This window comes from Penaeus monodon, chromosome 1 (genome assembly GCF_015228065.2).
Source record: "Penaeus monodon isolate SGIC_2016 chromosome 1, NSTDA_Pmon_1, whole genome shotgun sequence".
NCBI classification, from domain to species: Eukaryota; Metazoa; Arthropoda; class Malacostraca; order Decapoda; family Penaeidae; genus Penaeus; species Penaeus monodon.
This window is the reverse complement of record NC_051386.1, coordinates 20,873,373-20,890,872: the sequence shown is the minus strand read 5'-3', so window position 1 is coordinate 20,890,872 and position 17,500 is coordinate 20,873,373. Positions and strand designations below refer to the sequence as shown.

The following is a 17,500-nucleotide window of genomic DNA, read 5'->3' as shown; positions in this document are numbered from 1 at the left end:
TGGCGTAGCACTATCCCCCCCTATCAAGCAGACGACCCGTCTGCTCTGACATACCTAAACCTGAAACAAACTACAGAAAATTTAAATAAAATTAGTCCTCAGGAACAAACAAAATTCTTTCAAACAAAAGTAACAGTAATTGTAAATCAATTCTCAGAAACACAAAAATCTTTCATCCAGCGCGGCTTTCTTCGCTCTCGCTGGGGTCGCTCTGGAGGTGTGGGCGGCGGTAGATTGGCAGTAGCACCCAGAGGGGTATCTCCTGCTCCAAGACCTGGCTCATGGTCACCATTGACGTCTGCTGCATCGCCCTCACCGTCCAAATGCTCGTCCTCATCTCGGTCAGCATCTGCCACGTCCTCATCGCCGCTACTGGGGCTAACGTCATCTTTTTCACCATGGCCCCAGGAGTAGCTTCCTGGCCCATGGTAACGCCACAGCCGATCCACGTGGACAACCGACGGTCGTTTTCGCCCTCTGCGAATTCGATAGGTGACATCAGAGATGGCCGCTACTACCGTGTATGGCCCTTCCCAGGGGCTCTGTAGCTTCGGCGAGAGCCCTCGCTTCCAGCGCGGGTTATGCAGCCACACTCTGTCACCTTGTTGTACCTCACTTCCCTCATGCGCCGGTCATAGGTCTCCTTCATGGCATGGCCGGCTACCTTGAGCTTGCCACGCACTCGTCGGTGCACCTCTACCAGGTTCTCCTGCAGTGCCACTGCATAGCTGGAAGTGACAGTTGGCAAATTCGCGTCGGGTGGCCACCCTATGGCCAAATCCACTGGTAGCCTGAGCTCACGGCCAAACATGAGTCGGGCAGGTGTGAAGCCTGTTACCTCATGCACAGCAGACCGGTAGGCCATGAGCATGGCAGGCAGCTTGACGTCCCAGTCTTCCTGACTTTCCCTGCAATATTTGGCTAACTGTTGAGCAAGGGTATGGTTAAACCGCTCCACCATACTATCGGACTGTGGATGGAGGGGTGTCGTCCGTGTCTTGCGCACCCCTAACAGCTCGCAACACTCACGGAACACTTGTGACTCAAACTCACGGCCTTGGTCAGAGTGCAGCTCAGAAGGCACACCAAAACGGGTAATGAATTCATTCACTAACACGCCAGCCACGGTCTCGGCCTCGTGGTTGGGTAGTGCATATGCCTCAGTCATAGCCTCCTCTCTCTCATGGCTGCCGCCATCTTTGGACGACATGATAAATCGGCGCTCTCACTGACCAAATATCACAAATCCCACTCCTGACACCATTTGTTACGCCGACCGCCTCGTCTCTCTGCCACCAACACAAGGCAGGCTAGGCAGACGGCGTGCTATCCACAGGGTCGTGAACACTGAACAGTTCCAAGAGGCACCGAGCACCACAACGTCCCCAGAACACCACGAGGGGAAACGCCACCTGGAGAGGCAGGGCACGAAATAAACACAAAATGACAGTCTTTCCTTTATTTACACAAGTTATTTACCCGTAAACTTTTCTATAGGCACAATACAGGGGGGAAACCAGCATGTCACACTGCACGATACAGCTTATAACAGGGCAACACAAAGTTTATCAGGTCACAAAGGCACACACGAGGTCTTCACAGGAGCAGCACCCAACTCCGTCTCCTGGCTTGTTCCTCCGCTCCTCCGCTCACAGCCAGCTGTGTCATGTTTGCCCAGGTCCCGTCCCTTCATGTTAACACATGCCCAGGTCATCCTTTTCATGTTAACACATGTTTCGCACAGAGACAAAGACCCACTGGCGTAGCAATATATATATATATCATCATCATTTAACGGTAGGTTCATGTCTGAGCCGCCGTGGTCACAGCATGATACTCAATTGCAGTTTTCACGTTGTGATGCTCTTGGAGTGAGTACGTGGTAGGGTCCCCAGTTCCTTTCCACGGAGAGTGCCGGTGTTACCTTTTTAGGCAATCATTCTCTCATATTTTATCCGGGCTTGGGACCAGCACTGACCTGGGCTGGCTTGGCCACCCAGTGGCTAGGTAGGCAATCGAGGTGAAGTTCCTTGCCCAAGGGAAACAACGCGGCGGTCGGTGACTCGAACCCTCGAACTCAGATTGCCGTCGTGACAGTCTTGAGTCCGACGCTCTAACCATTCGGCCACCGCAGCCTTGGCGATCATGGGCTTCCATGATTTCCTTGCCAATTTAGAGCGGTGGTTTGCCATTGCCTTCCGCCTGGTGTTTTTTTTTTTTTTTTTTTTTTCCCGAGTCACCATCTCTATTTACCCGGCACTGACTTGGGCTGACTTGGTCCCCCAGTGGCTAGGCAGGCAATCGAGGTGAAGTTCCTTGCCCAAGGGAAACAACGCGGCGGTCGGTGACTCGAATCCTCGAACTCAGATTGCCGTCGTGACAGTCTTGAGTCCGACGCTCTAACCATTCGGCCACCGCGGCCCCATATATATATATATATATATATATATATATATATATATATATATATATATATATATAGAGAGAGAGAGAGAGAGAGAGAGAGAGAGAGAGAGAGAGAGAGAGAGAGAGAGATAAATAAATAAATAAATAAATAAATAAATAAATCTATCTATCTATCTATCTATCTATCTGTGTGTGTGTGTGTGTGTGTGTGTGTGTGTGTGTGTGTGTGTGTGTGTGTGTGTGTGTGTGTGTGTGTGTGTGTGTGTGTGTGTGTGTATAGGATGTAGTATAATCTTGCATCAATAAGTGTTTATTTTTTTGCCCTCCTCGTATGCTTCATAAAATGCAGAAGTTGATTGTAGTTGCAACATGGGCTGACTGACTGAATTTCATTGTTACAGGTCACAGTTATATATATTTGATTAATAATAGAACTTTATCATAGAATTAAGGCCGCGGTGGTCGAATGGTTAGAGCGTCGGACTCAAGACTGTCACGACGGCAATCTGAGTTCGAGGGTTCGAGTCACCGACCGCCGCGTTGTTTCCCTTGGGCAAGGAACTTCACCTCGATTGCCTACCTAGCCACTGGGTGGCCAAGCCAGCCCAGGTCAGTGCTGGTCCCAAGCCCGGATAAAATATGAGAGAATGATTGCCTAAAAAGGTAACACCGGCACTCTCCGTGGAAAGGAACTGGGGACCCTACCACGTACTCACTCCAAGAGCATCACAACGTGAAAACTGCAATTGAGTATCATGCTGTGACCACGGCGCCTCAGACATGAACCTACCGTTAAATGATGATGATGATCATAGAATTGTTATCAAATTCATATATGAGTCTTATATCAACTGATTCAAGATTAATTTACACTTATTTAGGAAGAGAGATTGTCCTGGGTAAGACAATAAACTGCACCCTAGGGTTCCCTTGAACAAGGATAGCACCCTATTAGCTCCCTATACCAGGGTTGCGGTGAAACTGTCGGCAGCAGGGCAGTGGATATCTGGTGAAAACACCTTCAGTTCTACTGATTACTGGTTTCACCAAATAATATGTCTGGCGTATTACAGTGTAACTGTTTTAAAAGCGGCAGAGATAGTTCCTCCTAATTAGTTGGAGACTGCGAGTTGAGAAGGAGCCTGGGGGATTCCACTCAACTTTTATTTTCTCCTGACAAACCTCTACACCAATGATTAAATACAGAAACGATAATTCATACCACATCGCCCGTCGCGTGGGTTATCAAGGGGCGCGTTAGTTAGTGGGCAACCAGGCTGACAATGTTAAATTGTAAAGACCGACTGTTGGACATCTTGAACAAGAGGAAATTAAAGTTTATTGGTCATGTAATGAGAAGTAAAAGTATTGAGAAAAACTTGCTGACAGGGATGGTGATAGGAAACAGAGGAAGAGGCAAACCGAAGACAAGACTGAGCGACAATATCAAAGATATTTGCGGGCTGTCGATGGTATAAGTGGAAAGAAAAGCGTAAGATCGAGTTTAGTGGCGAAGGATGGTGGAGAGGTCCACGGCTGCTCAAACATGAGCATACCGTTATTGATTGAGGAAGAGAGAAAAAAAAAATCTTATGCAATGGATATCAAGTTGTATGAATATAGATTCTGGGGGAGTTTATATATATAGTGGGCCATTATTTACATTTCTGTAACCCATTTGGCACAGATGGCATGAATACATGCCATGCCCACTGTAATACAAGTTTATTTATTGCATTTACACACACATAGCTCTATAAATACTTAGTCACCAAGGAGTGAGTTATTAGTCCTACCTATCTCACCCCTGTTTACCCTTTTCCTTGACTTTTGGAAAGGGTCTTTTTTATTATTTCTTTGTCTTAAATGTTATCAAGATTTTAATAACAATTTAATAATCATAACATCAATAGCAATGATGATAGTATATCAATATCTATATCAATTGTATTAAAACGAAAAACATATTTTCCTGCCAATTCAAGGAATGGGGAAATCAGGATCAGTCACTAGGAACTACTGACAGACTCCTTGCTGGCCGAGCACATGTAGAGCCATCTGTATGTAACAAAATTCACAAAAAAATACAGGGGACAGAACATAAATCTTTGGTCCTTGGGTTAACTGCTCTTCCTGTTATGGACTGTTTAGTAGTGTCTTTTGATACTAAGAAATTGTGAAATTTGTTGCATGGAATAGTCAGGCATTATACCAGATTGTAATTATGATATTTTACACAGCTTAGTCATAGGTGTTGCTTTTCAGGTTGCAAGATTCATTTCTCACAAACCATCCGTGGAAGAGATACGGGATGATTATCCTGGAGTTACTGTACTGAAGGGCGTGGATTTCTCAAGAATACCTGCTCTCCTGTTAGAAATGCAAGAAATGATGGACTACAAGTATGTGAAATTTTCCAAAGAACCTCTGTGAGAGCTTTTATAGTTTCACCACTCAAGCCTAGTTCTTTTCCTATACTGGCCAATGTACCAGAGTCTCCCCATGTCATCTTCCCTTTTCCTGTTTCTTTCTTCCCCTCTTTACTCTCCATGATGTCATCCATCTTTCTTTTGCATCATTATTTGCCTCCCCATCCTCCTATACTCACACTGTGCTCATTGTTTATCCATGCATACTAAAGTATGCATGGATAAACAATGAGCACATTCTCATTTTCGTTCTCATTACTTAAATTTGGGCTTTTAGATGGAGAATGACAGCAGCTTTAGGCTACTTTAAATAAAATTTCCCCAAAATACTGTTAGGAAGATTCTCTGTGAGAGAACATTTCTCTCACATATTGCAGTTGACTTTCCATTCTAAGCCTAATGATGTGATACTGTGCTCAAAAAAAGCAAGCAAGCAAGCAAGCAAGCATGTCCATATGTACAGGAGTTGGAAGCAGGGACATTGGGATATGCTAGTCAAGGTCTGATGTATCTTGTCAGGCAAAAAATCTTAATCATGTCATGAATAGATGTACCAGTTTCCAGGATGATCTCTTGCATTGGACAATTGCCAAGCTATGAAGTAACATTCTGTTGTACATCTGTACAGCAGAATGTATGTTTAAAAAATAATATATATTGTTAACAGGTTAAAGACTCCTTTATCTGGCTGTAGTTCATTATAAATCTATGTATATTGTTATCACTTTTTGAAAATAAGTTTTCTTTGTAAAGATGATTACACTTAATAGGTATTGGAAATACCTTCTTAATACAACAATAAAGAGCATGAACATACCGTTATTGATGATGATACACACCTAGTATAATTTTGTCACTGTTATTTTCCAGAACACAGAAGGAAATGGACAAAGCAGGCATTCTTCCCACAGATGTCCAGAGGCTAGAAATAGAAGCCCAGCTCCTTCGAGAGGCTGAGCCCTTTTACCTCAGCCAAGATCTGAAATGGAAACTTCCTGGACGCAGTGGTAACTTGAGAGTGTTCAAACAGGAAATGTGTAACAATATTCCAGTCCCGGACAATGTAGCAGATTTCATATCCAGCACAAAAGACATATATGACCAGCTGAACTCCAAGTACAATGTCAATGGAAGCAGTTTAAATTCTACAAGCAAAGTAAATTTACCAAGAGATAAAGACATTCTCAGACTACTTAAAGAGGCCCAGGAACTCAGCTTTTCAGGTTCTCATTCTTTTAAAAGTTAGTTGCTTTTTTTAAATAAATTTAAAAATGTAAAGTATAGGAGAGAAATAAGGCAGAAATCTTTATTCTTGTCATTTTAGGCATATCGATCTGGACTACATTCAATTACGCTTTATATCATTAGTTGATAAGAATCTCAGGTTTAAAACAGAACAGTGTAAAAAAATTATCTAAATTGGGTGCACACATACAGGATATGTACCCACTAACATTTTGTAAGAGTAAGAGCTGAAAAAGTACAAGCTTTAGACTAGGATAAGCAGATGTGCTCCTGAAAATGGCTGTATCTTGTATACTTTTATATACATTAATGTGTAACATTTGCAAAAGCATACAATGTTCCTTTTTTATAATAAGACTTTATAGAATTTTTATACAAAATACAAAATATACAGAACACTATATTAATAAATCCTTTATCTATTTCCATAGAGAGAATAAGTATTTAAAGAGACCATTCAAAAATGATGAGGGGATGAAGTATGGGTTGGGAGAATAAAGTTTAGTTAGGACTAAAATTATTCTTTTTATTAATGCAATCAATATCAATACTGTTAATATTATTATATATATTATAATTATTATAATGCTATTGAAATTATTGAAATATAAGTTAAAGGAAAATATTTCTGAAAATCAAGGAATACGGTGAGATAAGAAGTACTAGAAATTGGCTTATTGGTGACTTATTCCTTGTGGAGCCATCTATGTGTAAAGACAATAAATAAACTAAACACAGTGGCCATGGCATGTACGTACATGCCATCCCTGGTGACTTTGGCTTCATAATTCACATTGTTAAGAGCAAGAGTATAATGATACCCAAACAGGATCTGAGATACAGAAAAAAGGGAAAAAAATGTAAATCAGGAGTTCTCAAACTTTATACTTCATTAACCTCCAATGGAGTTTCAGTTTTTCTATTGACCCCCTAGCTTTTAATTCAAGGAGAGAAAAAACTATGATGAAAATCAATATGAGTAGAAGTAGTAGTAGTAGTTAACCCCTTGGATATGGTTGTTTTACAACAATCGCATTGCCCAAATTCTGGGCTTTAGGCTTGCGTAAACATCCTCTTTCAAATGCTAAAGAAGTTTAATCACCCTCCAAGAGGTGTGTGCAATGTTTGCTGCAATGCTCATGATGGTGAGTTCATGTCACCTAGCCTGCTGTCAGATTTTCCCATGACAGCACTATTGATCTTTTTCTTGTCTATCTACTTCAACACCCAACACTCAGAACCATATGATGCAATTGGGAAAACTAATGAGTTCAATAACCTCAGCTTTGTCCGTAAGGTAATGCTTCGGTCTTTCCAGATGTTATTGAGAGCAACTGTGGCGCTTTTGGCAATGGTAATTCTTCTTTTTATCTCCGGTGAATCATCATATGTATTAGTTAAAACAGCTCCAAGATAAGTGAACTCTTTCACATTTTCCACAATCATGTTACAATCAATGGAATGATTGTGGAAAATGTGAAAGAGTTCACTTATCTTGGAGCTGTTTTAACTAATACATATGATGATTCACCGGAGATAAAAAGAAGAATTACCATTGCCAAAAGCGCCACAGTTGCTCTCAATAACATCTGGAAAGACCGAAGCATTACCTTACGGACAAAGCTGAGGTTATTAAACTCATTAGTTTTCCCAATTGCATCATATGGTTCTGAGTGTTGGGTGTTGAAGTAGATAGACAAGAAAAAGATCAATAGTTTTGAAATGTGGTGTTACAGACGAGTACTGCGTATTAGCTGGACAGAGAAGAAGACGAATGATGAAGTGCTGAGAAAAATAAATTGTAAAGACCGACTTTTGGACATCTTGAACAAGAGGAAATTAAAGTTTATTGGTCATGTAATGAGAAGTAAAAGTATTGAGAAAAACTTGCTGACAGGGATGGTGATAGGAAACAGAGGAAGAGGCAAACCAAAGACAAGACTGAGCGACAATATCAAAGATATTTGCGGGCTGTCGATGGTATAAGTGGAAAGAAAAGCGTAAGATCGAGTTTAGTGGCGAAGGATGGTGGAGAGGTCCACGGCTGCTCAAGCATGAGCATACCGTTATTGATTGATTGATGCAAATAATCAAGATGTTTTAACCTTGCTAGGGGCATTAAGGCTTGCCCCTTCATGAATTAGCCTATATAAATTTTATTTCATTGGTTTTCCAACCCCTCATTTGACCACAGCTCTGAATGATACTCATACCCCCTCAATGTTTGCAGTCAACTCTATCCATTCCAAATTATCCACCCAGGTCTTTACTCATCCTCCAGAATACACCGCATCCTCTCTCTCAACATCCACTCCATCTTCTACTGCACAGTCTTCTTCATTGTCTACCCCCACCTTCCTTATTACCTCTCTTCATCCTTATTGTCCTCCTCCCAACAATACTACCTCTCTCCATACCACTCCATCTTCCTCCCACCCTTGTCCTTCTACTGCTTTTACCTCTACAAACTTTTCGAGTACCCTTTTTGGCCCAGCCAAGTCGGATAATTTCTTTGTGATTCCCCCTACAGCCCCGTGCTCTGACAATACCCTTCTCTTCCAACAATGTCTCCAAAAATAGGTAGACAAAGTTTCCTTTCACAGTCGTTCTTATCGTTCACACCTTGTCCCAAGCGCATGCATTATCTACCATGACTGACCTCATTGGCAAATCTGTTCCTGCCCAACCTCCCATAAAGCTTGTACCAGAAATGTTTCTGTCTCTCCGACTGATGGAGACAAGGACTGGTCAGACTGCGGAAATGACTTTGCTCGCATGCCTCTTTGATTATGATGCAGTGGTAGTCTAGTGCTACACTATTCCTCCCAGAGGCCAACATATGTCCTACACCAGTATTGCCAAGATCAGCTTCCGTAGATATGACCTCCCCCATGAAGTTTATATTGGTGGAGTGTCCTACCCTGTCCGACCATATCAACGCCTTCCCCATCAGTGTCAGAAGTGTGGCATTTTGGCCACCTAGTCAAACACTGTCACTCCACAGCCTGCTGTCCTCTATGTGCCCAAACGGGTCATGATTTTTCAAATTGCTCTGCTGTAAACACACTGTGCCAGTTGGGTGGCTTCCAAAATTTGTTTTTTATAGGGCTCCCCCCTGTCTCAAGCTCGAATCTGGGGTAGCATTTCCCGATTCAAACTAGGCCTCATCTATATGGGGCCCAAAAAGCAGCATGTGAAAAATTTTTTTTTTCTTTTACCTATTCGAAAATTAACTTCGCCTGCTCTCCTCCCCCCTTTCTCAAAAAGTCTCATCATCCCCCGGGCACCTCTTCCCTCTATTTCCAAACCAACCATCCCTACCCCTCTCTCCCCAAATAAAATTCCTTTTTCTATTTCTAAAAAATTACTTAATCTCAAACCACTTCTCTGGTCCCCTATCCCCCCCCCTCCCACTCTCCCTGCCACCAAACAATCTAAAGGGTTCCCCCCCAATCTCCCCCAAATTCCCCCCTACAAAACCTTTTTCCTTGCCCCTCAGAATATATCCTTTTTTTCCCTTCTCATGAGAAAACCTCTGTTTCTCAACCCCCCACTCAACCCCCTCCAAAACCTTGAAGACTCTAAAATTTTTAACTGACTAAAGATAAAAATTCCCCCCTCCCCACTCTTTAATCCCTCCCCCCAAATCCCTTGCCCTTTGTGTCGGGGGGGGGCTTAGGGGCGAGACGGGAAAACCCAAATTTGGGGGGAACTCCCCAACCGGGCTCCCCCTCCCCCAAAATTTTTGCATGGTTTTTATTTTCCCTTTCCCCCCTTTTCGTTTCGCCCTTTCCCAACCCTTCGCTATCCACCTCCAAAGGGTGGGGAAGCCTGCTGAAAGGATGAAAGGCGTTTTGTGCCATCAAAGGGCCGAGGGAGCCAGGGCACGGTATTCCCCTGTTTGTTATCTCCCCTTTACCCCTAAAGGGACCCTGGGGGTGAACTTTTTTTTATCCCAACATTCCGGGCTTACCAGGCCGTAAAAAAATTTATCCCCATTATTAGGGGAAATGAGGCTTCCCCCCTTTATCAATACCCCACAATGAAAACCCACCCATTCCCGACCCCGGCTCTCCGTTTTGACCAGGCTCCGCACGCAAAAATTTACCCCCCACCCTTACCTTAGTACAGTACCACAATCACCCAAAAGGAACATTTCACTCTCCCCAGCTCAACTTAAACCCTCTACCCCCAAAAAACCCCCAACAAAACCACCCCATCCCCCCTTATTAATACCTCGCCTTATTGCCCACCCCCCAAAACATACCTCCCTCAAATACCCACTTCGCACCCCCCCCCCTCACTCCCCCTTCTCTAAAACTTTTTGAATACCCTCTTCACGCAGCCAAGGGACCGTTTTTGTGTCCCCCCCCACTCCCACTCGACAACACCTTCTCTTCCAAAAATGTCTCCAAAACAAGTGGTAAGTCCTTTTAGCCCCCCGACCGCTCCCGTTTGTCACGTAACTCCGAAAACCAGCTATACTTTAAAAAAACTAACGCCTATTGGAACCCCACCCCTTGCGAACCCCTCCAACCCTAAATCTTGCACCGGGGAACATTTTTCAATCCCCCCAGCAATTGCCAATTTTGACAAAAGGGGTAAATTTGTGGGAATCTACTTGCCGGCTCACAACTATATGCAACATTGCGCTACTCCATTCCCCCCAGAGGGTCATCGAAAAAAACCACTAAAAGCCAAAAAATTACCTTCCTAGACTGCCCTTTCCCCTTTTAAAACGTCTACATAGGAGGAAATCCCTCCCGTTCGTCCATAAAAACCCCCCTCCACGTCGTCCAAAAACTGTTGGGCGTCTGGGACACCCAGCCAAACATTCCCTTTCCCACAGGAGCCCCCCATGTCCCAACCGGGCCCAAAACCCATCTAACTGCCTGCCCAATCACGCACAGGGGCCAAACTGTGGCGGCCCCCAAAATGTATTTTATAGGGCGCCCACCTACAAATTTGAGTCTAGTAGAAACCCCTCAATTCAAGGGGGCTCACACTACGGAAGCCAGACAAGAAGCACGTCGACGTTTTTTCTCTCTTATTTTTTACTCCGAAAATACTGCCCCTTTTCCCCAATTCCCAAACCCACCCCCCCTACATCAACCCCCCTTTTCTACCTCCTCCCTTCCCCCAGTCAACTTTTGCCTCCTAAATCCAACATCTCTACTACAGATATTTAAATCACCACTACAACCCCAAACCTTCCCCTCCCCCCTCCTCGCACTCCCCGTACAGACGAAAACGTTCCCCCCTCTTCCCCCCCACGCAATCCCTCCACCTTTCCTTTTTGCCCTATGCTTGAACCCAGTCCTCTCTTCCCCCCTCACAAGAACCCTTTATCCCCCAAAACCCCCCCAACCACTCCTAAAAGAAAACCATTAAAAATATTCAAGATTCCTAATAAAAAACGGCACTAAACCTAAAATTTTTACAACTGCCCCTCCACACTCCAAGTACTGCTGTATCCACCCTCCCCCCCGTTCCCCCCCACCCCCAAATCCTTCCCCCCCCTCCAACACACCCCAAACACGTAAAAATCTATATCATAAAGTAAACTACCTTCTTTTGGAAATTCGCGTTTCCGCTCCCACAGACCTGACCTCGCATATCCTTTCCTTTTTAAATCCATCTTTGTTCCCTTAAAGACCCTTTCTTACACACCTCCATCCCAAAACCCCCAATTATCTTTTTCTCTTCCCCACTTTCCCCTTTATGTCTCTCCTTTTATAAATCAAAAATACCTTTTGTCCCACCTCCCTTTAAAACCAATGTCCCTTGCCTTACCCGTACTTCCTACATCTTGGATCCCAGTTTTCGTCATTCTCCCCTTCCCCACCCCATTACTTTGTTTTTTTAAAAAATCAAATTTTCCCCAAACTTCAACCCCTTTCCTCTAGTTTGATTTTAAACTCCCGCCAACTCATGGGTGTTTCTTCACAAACTCTCGAGGCCGATCTCTAGACCCTTTCCCTCCCCAGCTGACCTACTATTCTAAATTCGATCCCCCCCACCACTTTGATCACCCCACCAATCTTTTTCATGCATTGACCTCCTTATCCCCCTTCTCTTCATTTAGTTTCCACTTCACTTAGACCATTTTTCTCTATATGACCATTTTCCCCGTTCTCCTTTCTCCTACTTCATATTCCACCCCCAAAACCCCTCACCTCCATTTCGAAAAACATTTTCACAAAACGTCTTAAGAGCTGCACAACAGCTATCCCTAAACCTAAAGCCCAAATTACCCCCAAAATTTGTTTCCTGGTGAAATTCTAATTGCACAAAAGCATTCGCTTAAACGTCAGCCTGGACAGTTACCGCACAAGAAGTACCCAAAATAAAACTATCACCCCTTTCCCCTTTTAAAAAAGGCTCGCCTATCTCCGTCGTAAACCCGGGAATGAAAAACAAATAGCTGGCGAAATTATTTTTCTCAATTACTCCTCTACATCTATCTCAAATTTTTGGGGCCCCAAATCCAAAAACTATCAGACAAACTCCCCCCCTCCCCCCCTGTCCTCCATTTCAAAATCCCCTCATTTCTGATCCTCTCCAAGTGCTAATAAACGGGGTGTTTATTTCGCGGGTCAAAAATGGTCCTCACCTTTCTCCAACTTCTCTTTATTAAACACCAGAACGTACCCCCATTACCTTCACCCCTCCTTGGTCCTATAAGCCCCATTTTTTTCCTTTAAACTCTTACTGCCCTAAAATCTGCCGTAACACTCATAAAGGACCTAGGGGTTTTCCTACCGTTGCCCCGGGCAACCCCCCTCTTCCTCCTTTCCTTCCTATTAAAATTTACAACCACTTGGGGCATCAGGAAAATTTCCCTTCTAAATTGGGGAAACTCTTTTCCTTCCTTTCCTTAAACCCAATAAATCGGGTCCTTTCCCCAAAACTACGCCCCCCGCACTAACTAGCTGCTTGTGAAACTAAAGCGATGGTGAAATTCTGCTTATGTGGGATCTTGAATCCCAAACTTTTCTCTCCTTCCCCAAATTTGGTTTTTGCCGTGCCAGAAGCACAGTGACCCCCCTTTCTCATTTTGAGCATATATTACTCGCATTTGCACGCCATGAAGTCAGCTATTTTTTTTATCTAGAAAAAGCAATATACGACTGCGGACCTATTCTCCAACAAATGCCCCCCTAGGGTACGTGGAAACATGGGGGTTTCATAAAATCTTTCCCCCACGCCTTTTTCCCGTAAAAACGCCCCTGCCACATCATCTTTCTTTCCCCAAATCGAAGGGTCCCCAAAAGGCCTGTGCTCAGACCATTTTTCCTTTTTTTCCCGTTAAGATTTTGTCTCTTTTACCACCAGGAGCCCGGGCATCACTAATGTTGATGATTTTTAAACCTCATGCTCTGACACTCCATACCCCAAACTCTACCAATTTCTTCAAAACTCAATTATCGTATCTTCCTGGGGCCCCAAACCATGGGTTCCCTTTTCTACCCTAAATTTCCCATTTTTCTCTCCTCACTGTAGGTCCCCTCCCCCCCTCTTCTTATTGACCTCCCCTCCAAGCCGTTTCCCCTGGCAAATTCCTAGGTTCATTTTTGACTCCAAAATGTTTCCGGCAACATATTCTACCATTAAGAAAAAGCTCTCCGCCGTCTTCGAAACTTAAAAAATTTTATCCCATATATCATGGTCTAGATCGCAAAACTCTCCTTCATCTTCTGTTACTTTTGATCCTCTCCACTCTTGTTTTGTGCCATATCTACCCTCTGCTCAAATTTTCTCCTTGCCCATCTTGATACAATCCATCACTTTGGGCTTTGCTTACACTGGGGCCCCTTTGCCCTCCCCGTTGAGACCTGTACACTGAAAACGGCATACCTCTCATCTCGCGTCGGGGGGCCTTCTCTTCCCCCGATCTTTTTCGATTCCACCAATTTTTCCCCCCTAAAATAAATATCCCACAACCCCCCTTCTTTCCTTACTTATCTCCACGATTACCCCCCTTTTTCCCTCGCTGGATACCCCCTCTCCCCCTTCCCCTTTCCCCCATTCCAACCTCTCCCGTTCTCTGTCCATCCGTCCCTCCCTGGCTTATCCCCACCCCCCTTTGCTCTTTTGTTTTCCCCGACCCACCAAAAACAAAAACCCTCTACTTCCTTCTCACACATTTCCCTTTACCATGTCCCCCTCATTCCTCTAGTATTCACTTATACTATGGCTCCCAAAACCCTCCGGTGCTGGTTTTCAGTAAACTTCCCAACTCGTACTTCAATACCCCTTCCTCCTGAAACCTTCCTTACACGAACTTGCCCCTTTTGCTCTAAAAAAACAAAACTCCTCTCCTCTTCCCCTTTTCTTTTTACTGGGGCCCCGTACTCTTAAATCTCAAAATCAAACCACCACCAAACCCCCTTTTTTGTAAATCCGAACTGTTTTCTCCTATCCCACGCCATAAACAAACAATTTTGCTGGCTCCCGCCTGTTTAATCCCCGGGAAAGCAGGGAATAGCTAGCACGCCCCGCCTCTAGCCACATCATACCAAAACACCTTCTCACGTATCCCAGCCACGGGTTATTACCCACCTTTTAAAACCCTTTTTGTATAAAACGTGGCAACTTTTTTTTCAAACCCCCCACTAATAATTTCATTCTTAAAACTACAAACTCCTCCTGGTCACTCCATTTTTCGAAAGACTTGGGGGAAACCCCTCCGCCCGACTACCTTGGGCCCACCCTCAACACACTCCTATCTGATTCACAAACTGATCCCCCTATTTCCTTATGTAATGTTTTCCCCCTTCAATCCCACACATCCTTTTCTGCCCAGTTTTGAAAAAACCCGTCCTCTGCTTCCCCCCCTACCTCCCTTCACCGACCCCAAACCCCGACACCCTTAAAAGAATCCCCACTTTCTGCTTCAAAAAACCTTTTCTCCCTTTTCCCCAAACGCTACATATCCCTTTACAACAACTCCTTCCCCACCCGACCCTAACCCTTTCACTCACCTGCCCAGCTTAGACACTAAACACTAAATCAACCCCCTCCCAAAATTTTCTATTGCACGACCTTAGTGTCTACACTTTCTCTTGCTTTTAAACCCTTAACCTTAACCATTCGCTTTCTTCTCTAAATTTACTGTGTTTTTTGTAGTTCAGTGATCTGCTGCCCAAAACTATACCGGGTACCTTTTGATTTTATATTTTGTATCCTCCAACATCTAACATTCCTTCAAAAACTCCAAGCACTTCTCTAATTCTTCAAATTGTTGAGGGCGGAACGAACGAACCCTGTCGCACTCTGGCTTTTATTTGTTGGGTGATTGTTTTGGAAAATTCATATCTTATATTATTCAAGGATATTTTGACAAAAGTATCAAAAACTTTTAAAAAATCGTGAACACAGGAAGTCTTTTTGATGTTTCTGTTTTTTCTCTATGCAATTTTTGATTTAAATTTGGTTTTTGGTACCTTTTCCAGGGGGGAAACCTCTTGTTCGTCTGCAATTTCTCTCTTAAATTCAAATTCTTTTTTCAGCAAAAATTTTCAACAAAATTTTGCTGCTGTGCTTATTAAAGCAATTTTCCTGTATTTTTGCTTGGGGTGCGCACCTTTTTAGGGATGGGGGGTAAAACTGATTTTACCATCCCCTGGCCCTCTTCTTTTATCCTTTTTTGTACAAGTTTGTAGAATATTCAAAACTTTCGCCAGCATTTTAAATCAAATTAGCAAAACCCCTAACCATATTAACAATTTACGCACCAACCACTTGCAAATGATAAAAACGGAAAATTCTTAAACATCTCCAAGAAACTTTAGACACAATCCCCAAAAGAGATTAAAAACAAACAGGGGGGACCTCACGCCAAATAGGCAAAAATTATCTAAAAAAAATTACACCTGGGGGAATTTCGTCCTTGGAGATATAAATGAAAGAGGTGAAGATTTTTTTGAATTTTGTAGTACAAATATCCAGTTTAGCCAACACATTTTCCAACACCACCCAAGACACTTTGTACACGTGGTTTTCCCCAGACAAAGAACACGCAACCAAATTGACTACATTGTGTTGAACTAGAAATGGAAAAGTTGTAAAAAAAATGCCAAAAAAAACCTGGTGCCGACTGCAACAGTGGACCCCCAAACTACTAACTATCGACTTTTAAATAAGACTCAAAAAGATGGAGTGTCCAAAAAACCACCTCTACAGCTCGACTAAAAAACTCTTGATAACAATTACAGAATTACAGTTCAACAATTGAAAATCAATCAATGTGAAGATGATAAACACCAATGAAAAAAAAAAAAAATTATATTATATATTTTTTTTTTTTTTCTTCTTTTTTTCTTTTTTTCTTTTTAGGGTAGGTTCATGTTTGAGCCGCCATGGCCCACAGCATGATACTTAATTGTAGTTTCATGTTTTTGATGCTCTTGGAGTGAGGACGTGGTAGGGTCCCCAGTTCTTTTCCACGGAGAATCCCGGTGTTCCCTTGGTATCTTCTCTCTCTATTTTTTCAGGCTTGGGCGAGCACTGACTTGGGCGGCTTTGGCCACCCGTGCTAGGTAGGGAATCAAGGTGAAGTTTCCTTGCCCAAGGGAACACGCGCCGGCCGGGGACTCGAACCCTCGACTCGATTGCTGTCATGCCAGTCTTGATCCCATGCTCAGACCCCTCGGCCACCAGTGGTAAGCACTAAACCCCGAACTTTGCGTCAGCCAGTGGCCGAATGGTTTTGGAGCTCGGGCTCAGACTGTCCGACGGCAATCTGAGTTCGAGGGTTCGGTCACCGCAAGGAATTCACCTGATTGCCTGCCTTTGTCACGGTGGCCAAACCAGCTCAATCAGTGCCGGGTAAATAGAGATGTGACTCGATAAAAAGAACCCGGGGGTGGCAAACCACCCCCTAAATGGGTAAAAAAAATCATGGAGCCAGATCGTCAAGGCCGCCCGGGCCAATGGTAGAGTGTCGAATCAAAACTGTCACACGGCAATCTGAATCGAGGTTCGATCACCGACCGGGGCCCCGTTGTTCCCTTGGCAAGGAACTTCACCTTATACCTACCTAACCACTGGTTGGAACCACCCAATCAGTGCTGGGCCCACCCGATAAATGGGAAATGATTCCTAAAAGGGACACCGGCACTCTTTCCCTGGAAAGGAACTGGGGACCCTACCATACCACTCAAGACATCACAACGAAAACTACAATTAGTACTATCTCAGACAAAGAACTACCATTAAAAGAAGAAGCTCCCATCAGGGTTGCGGTAGCTGTCGGCAGCAGGGTATGGGGATAGGAAACAAGGGAAAAGCCAACCGAAGACAGAACTGAGCGACATCAAAGATTTTGCAGGCTGTCGAGTACAAGTAGAGAAAGCGCAAGATGATTGGGCAAGGGGGGGCCACGGCCTCCGGGGGAAAAAGATTTTCCCACGAATTAG

General features: G+C 43.9%; 2 protein-coding genes across 2 annotated transcripts in view; both read left to right on the top strand.

Moving 5' to 3' along the window:
* Positions 1-6,481, top strand: part of LOC119569007 — a 7,592-nt gene extending 1,111 nt beyond the window's left edge. The window contains exons 2-3 of the mRNA XM_037917388.1: positions 4,672-4,808; positions 5,706-6,481. Of these exons, the coding sequence (XP_037773316.1) occupies positions 4,672-4,808; positions 5,706-6,081 (513 nt within the window). The 3' untranslated portion in view covers positions 6,082-6,481. The remainder of the gene's footprint in view (positions 1-4,671; positions 4,809-5,705) is intronic.
* Positions 1-17,500, top strand: part of LOC119576198 (zinc finger protein 652-A-like) — a 61,093-nt gene that overhangs the window by 32,022 nt on the left and 11,571 nt on the right. The window lies entirely within an intron of this gene.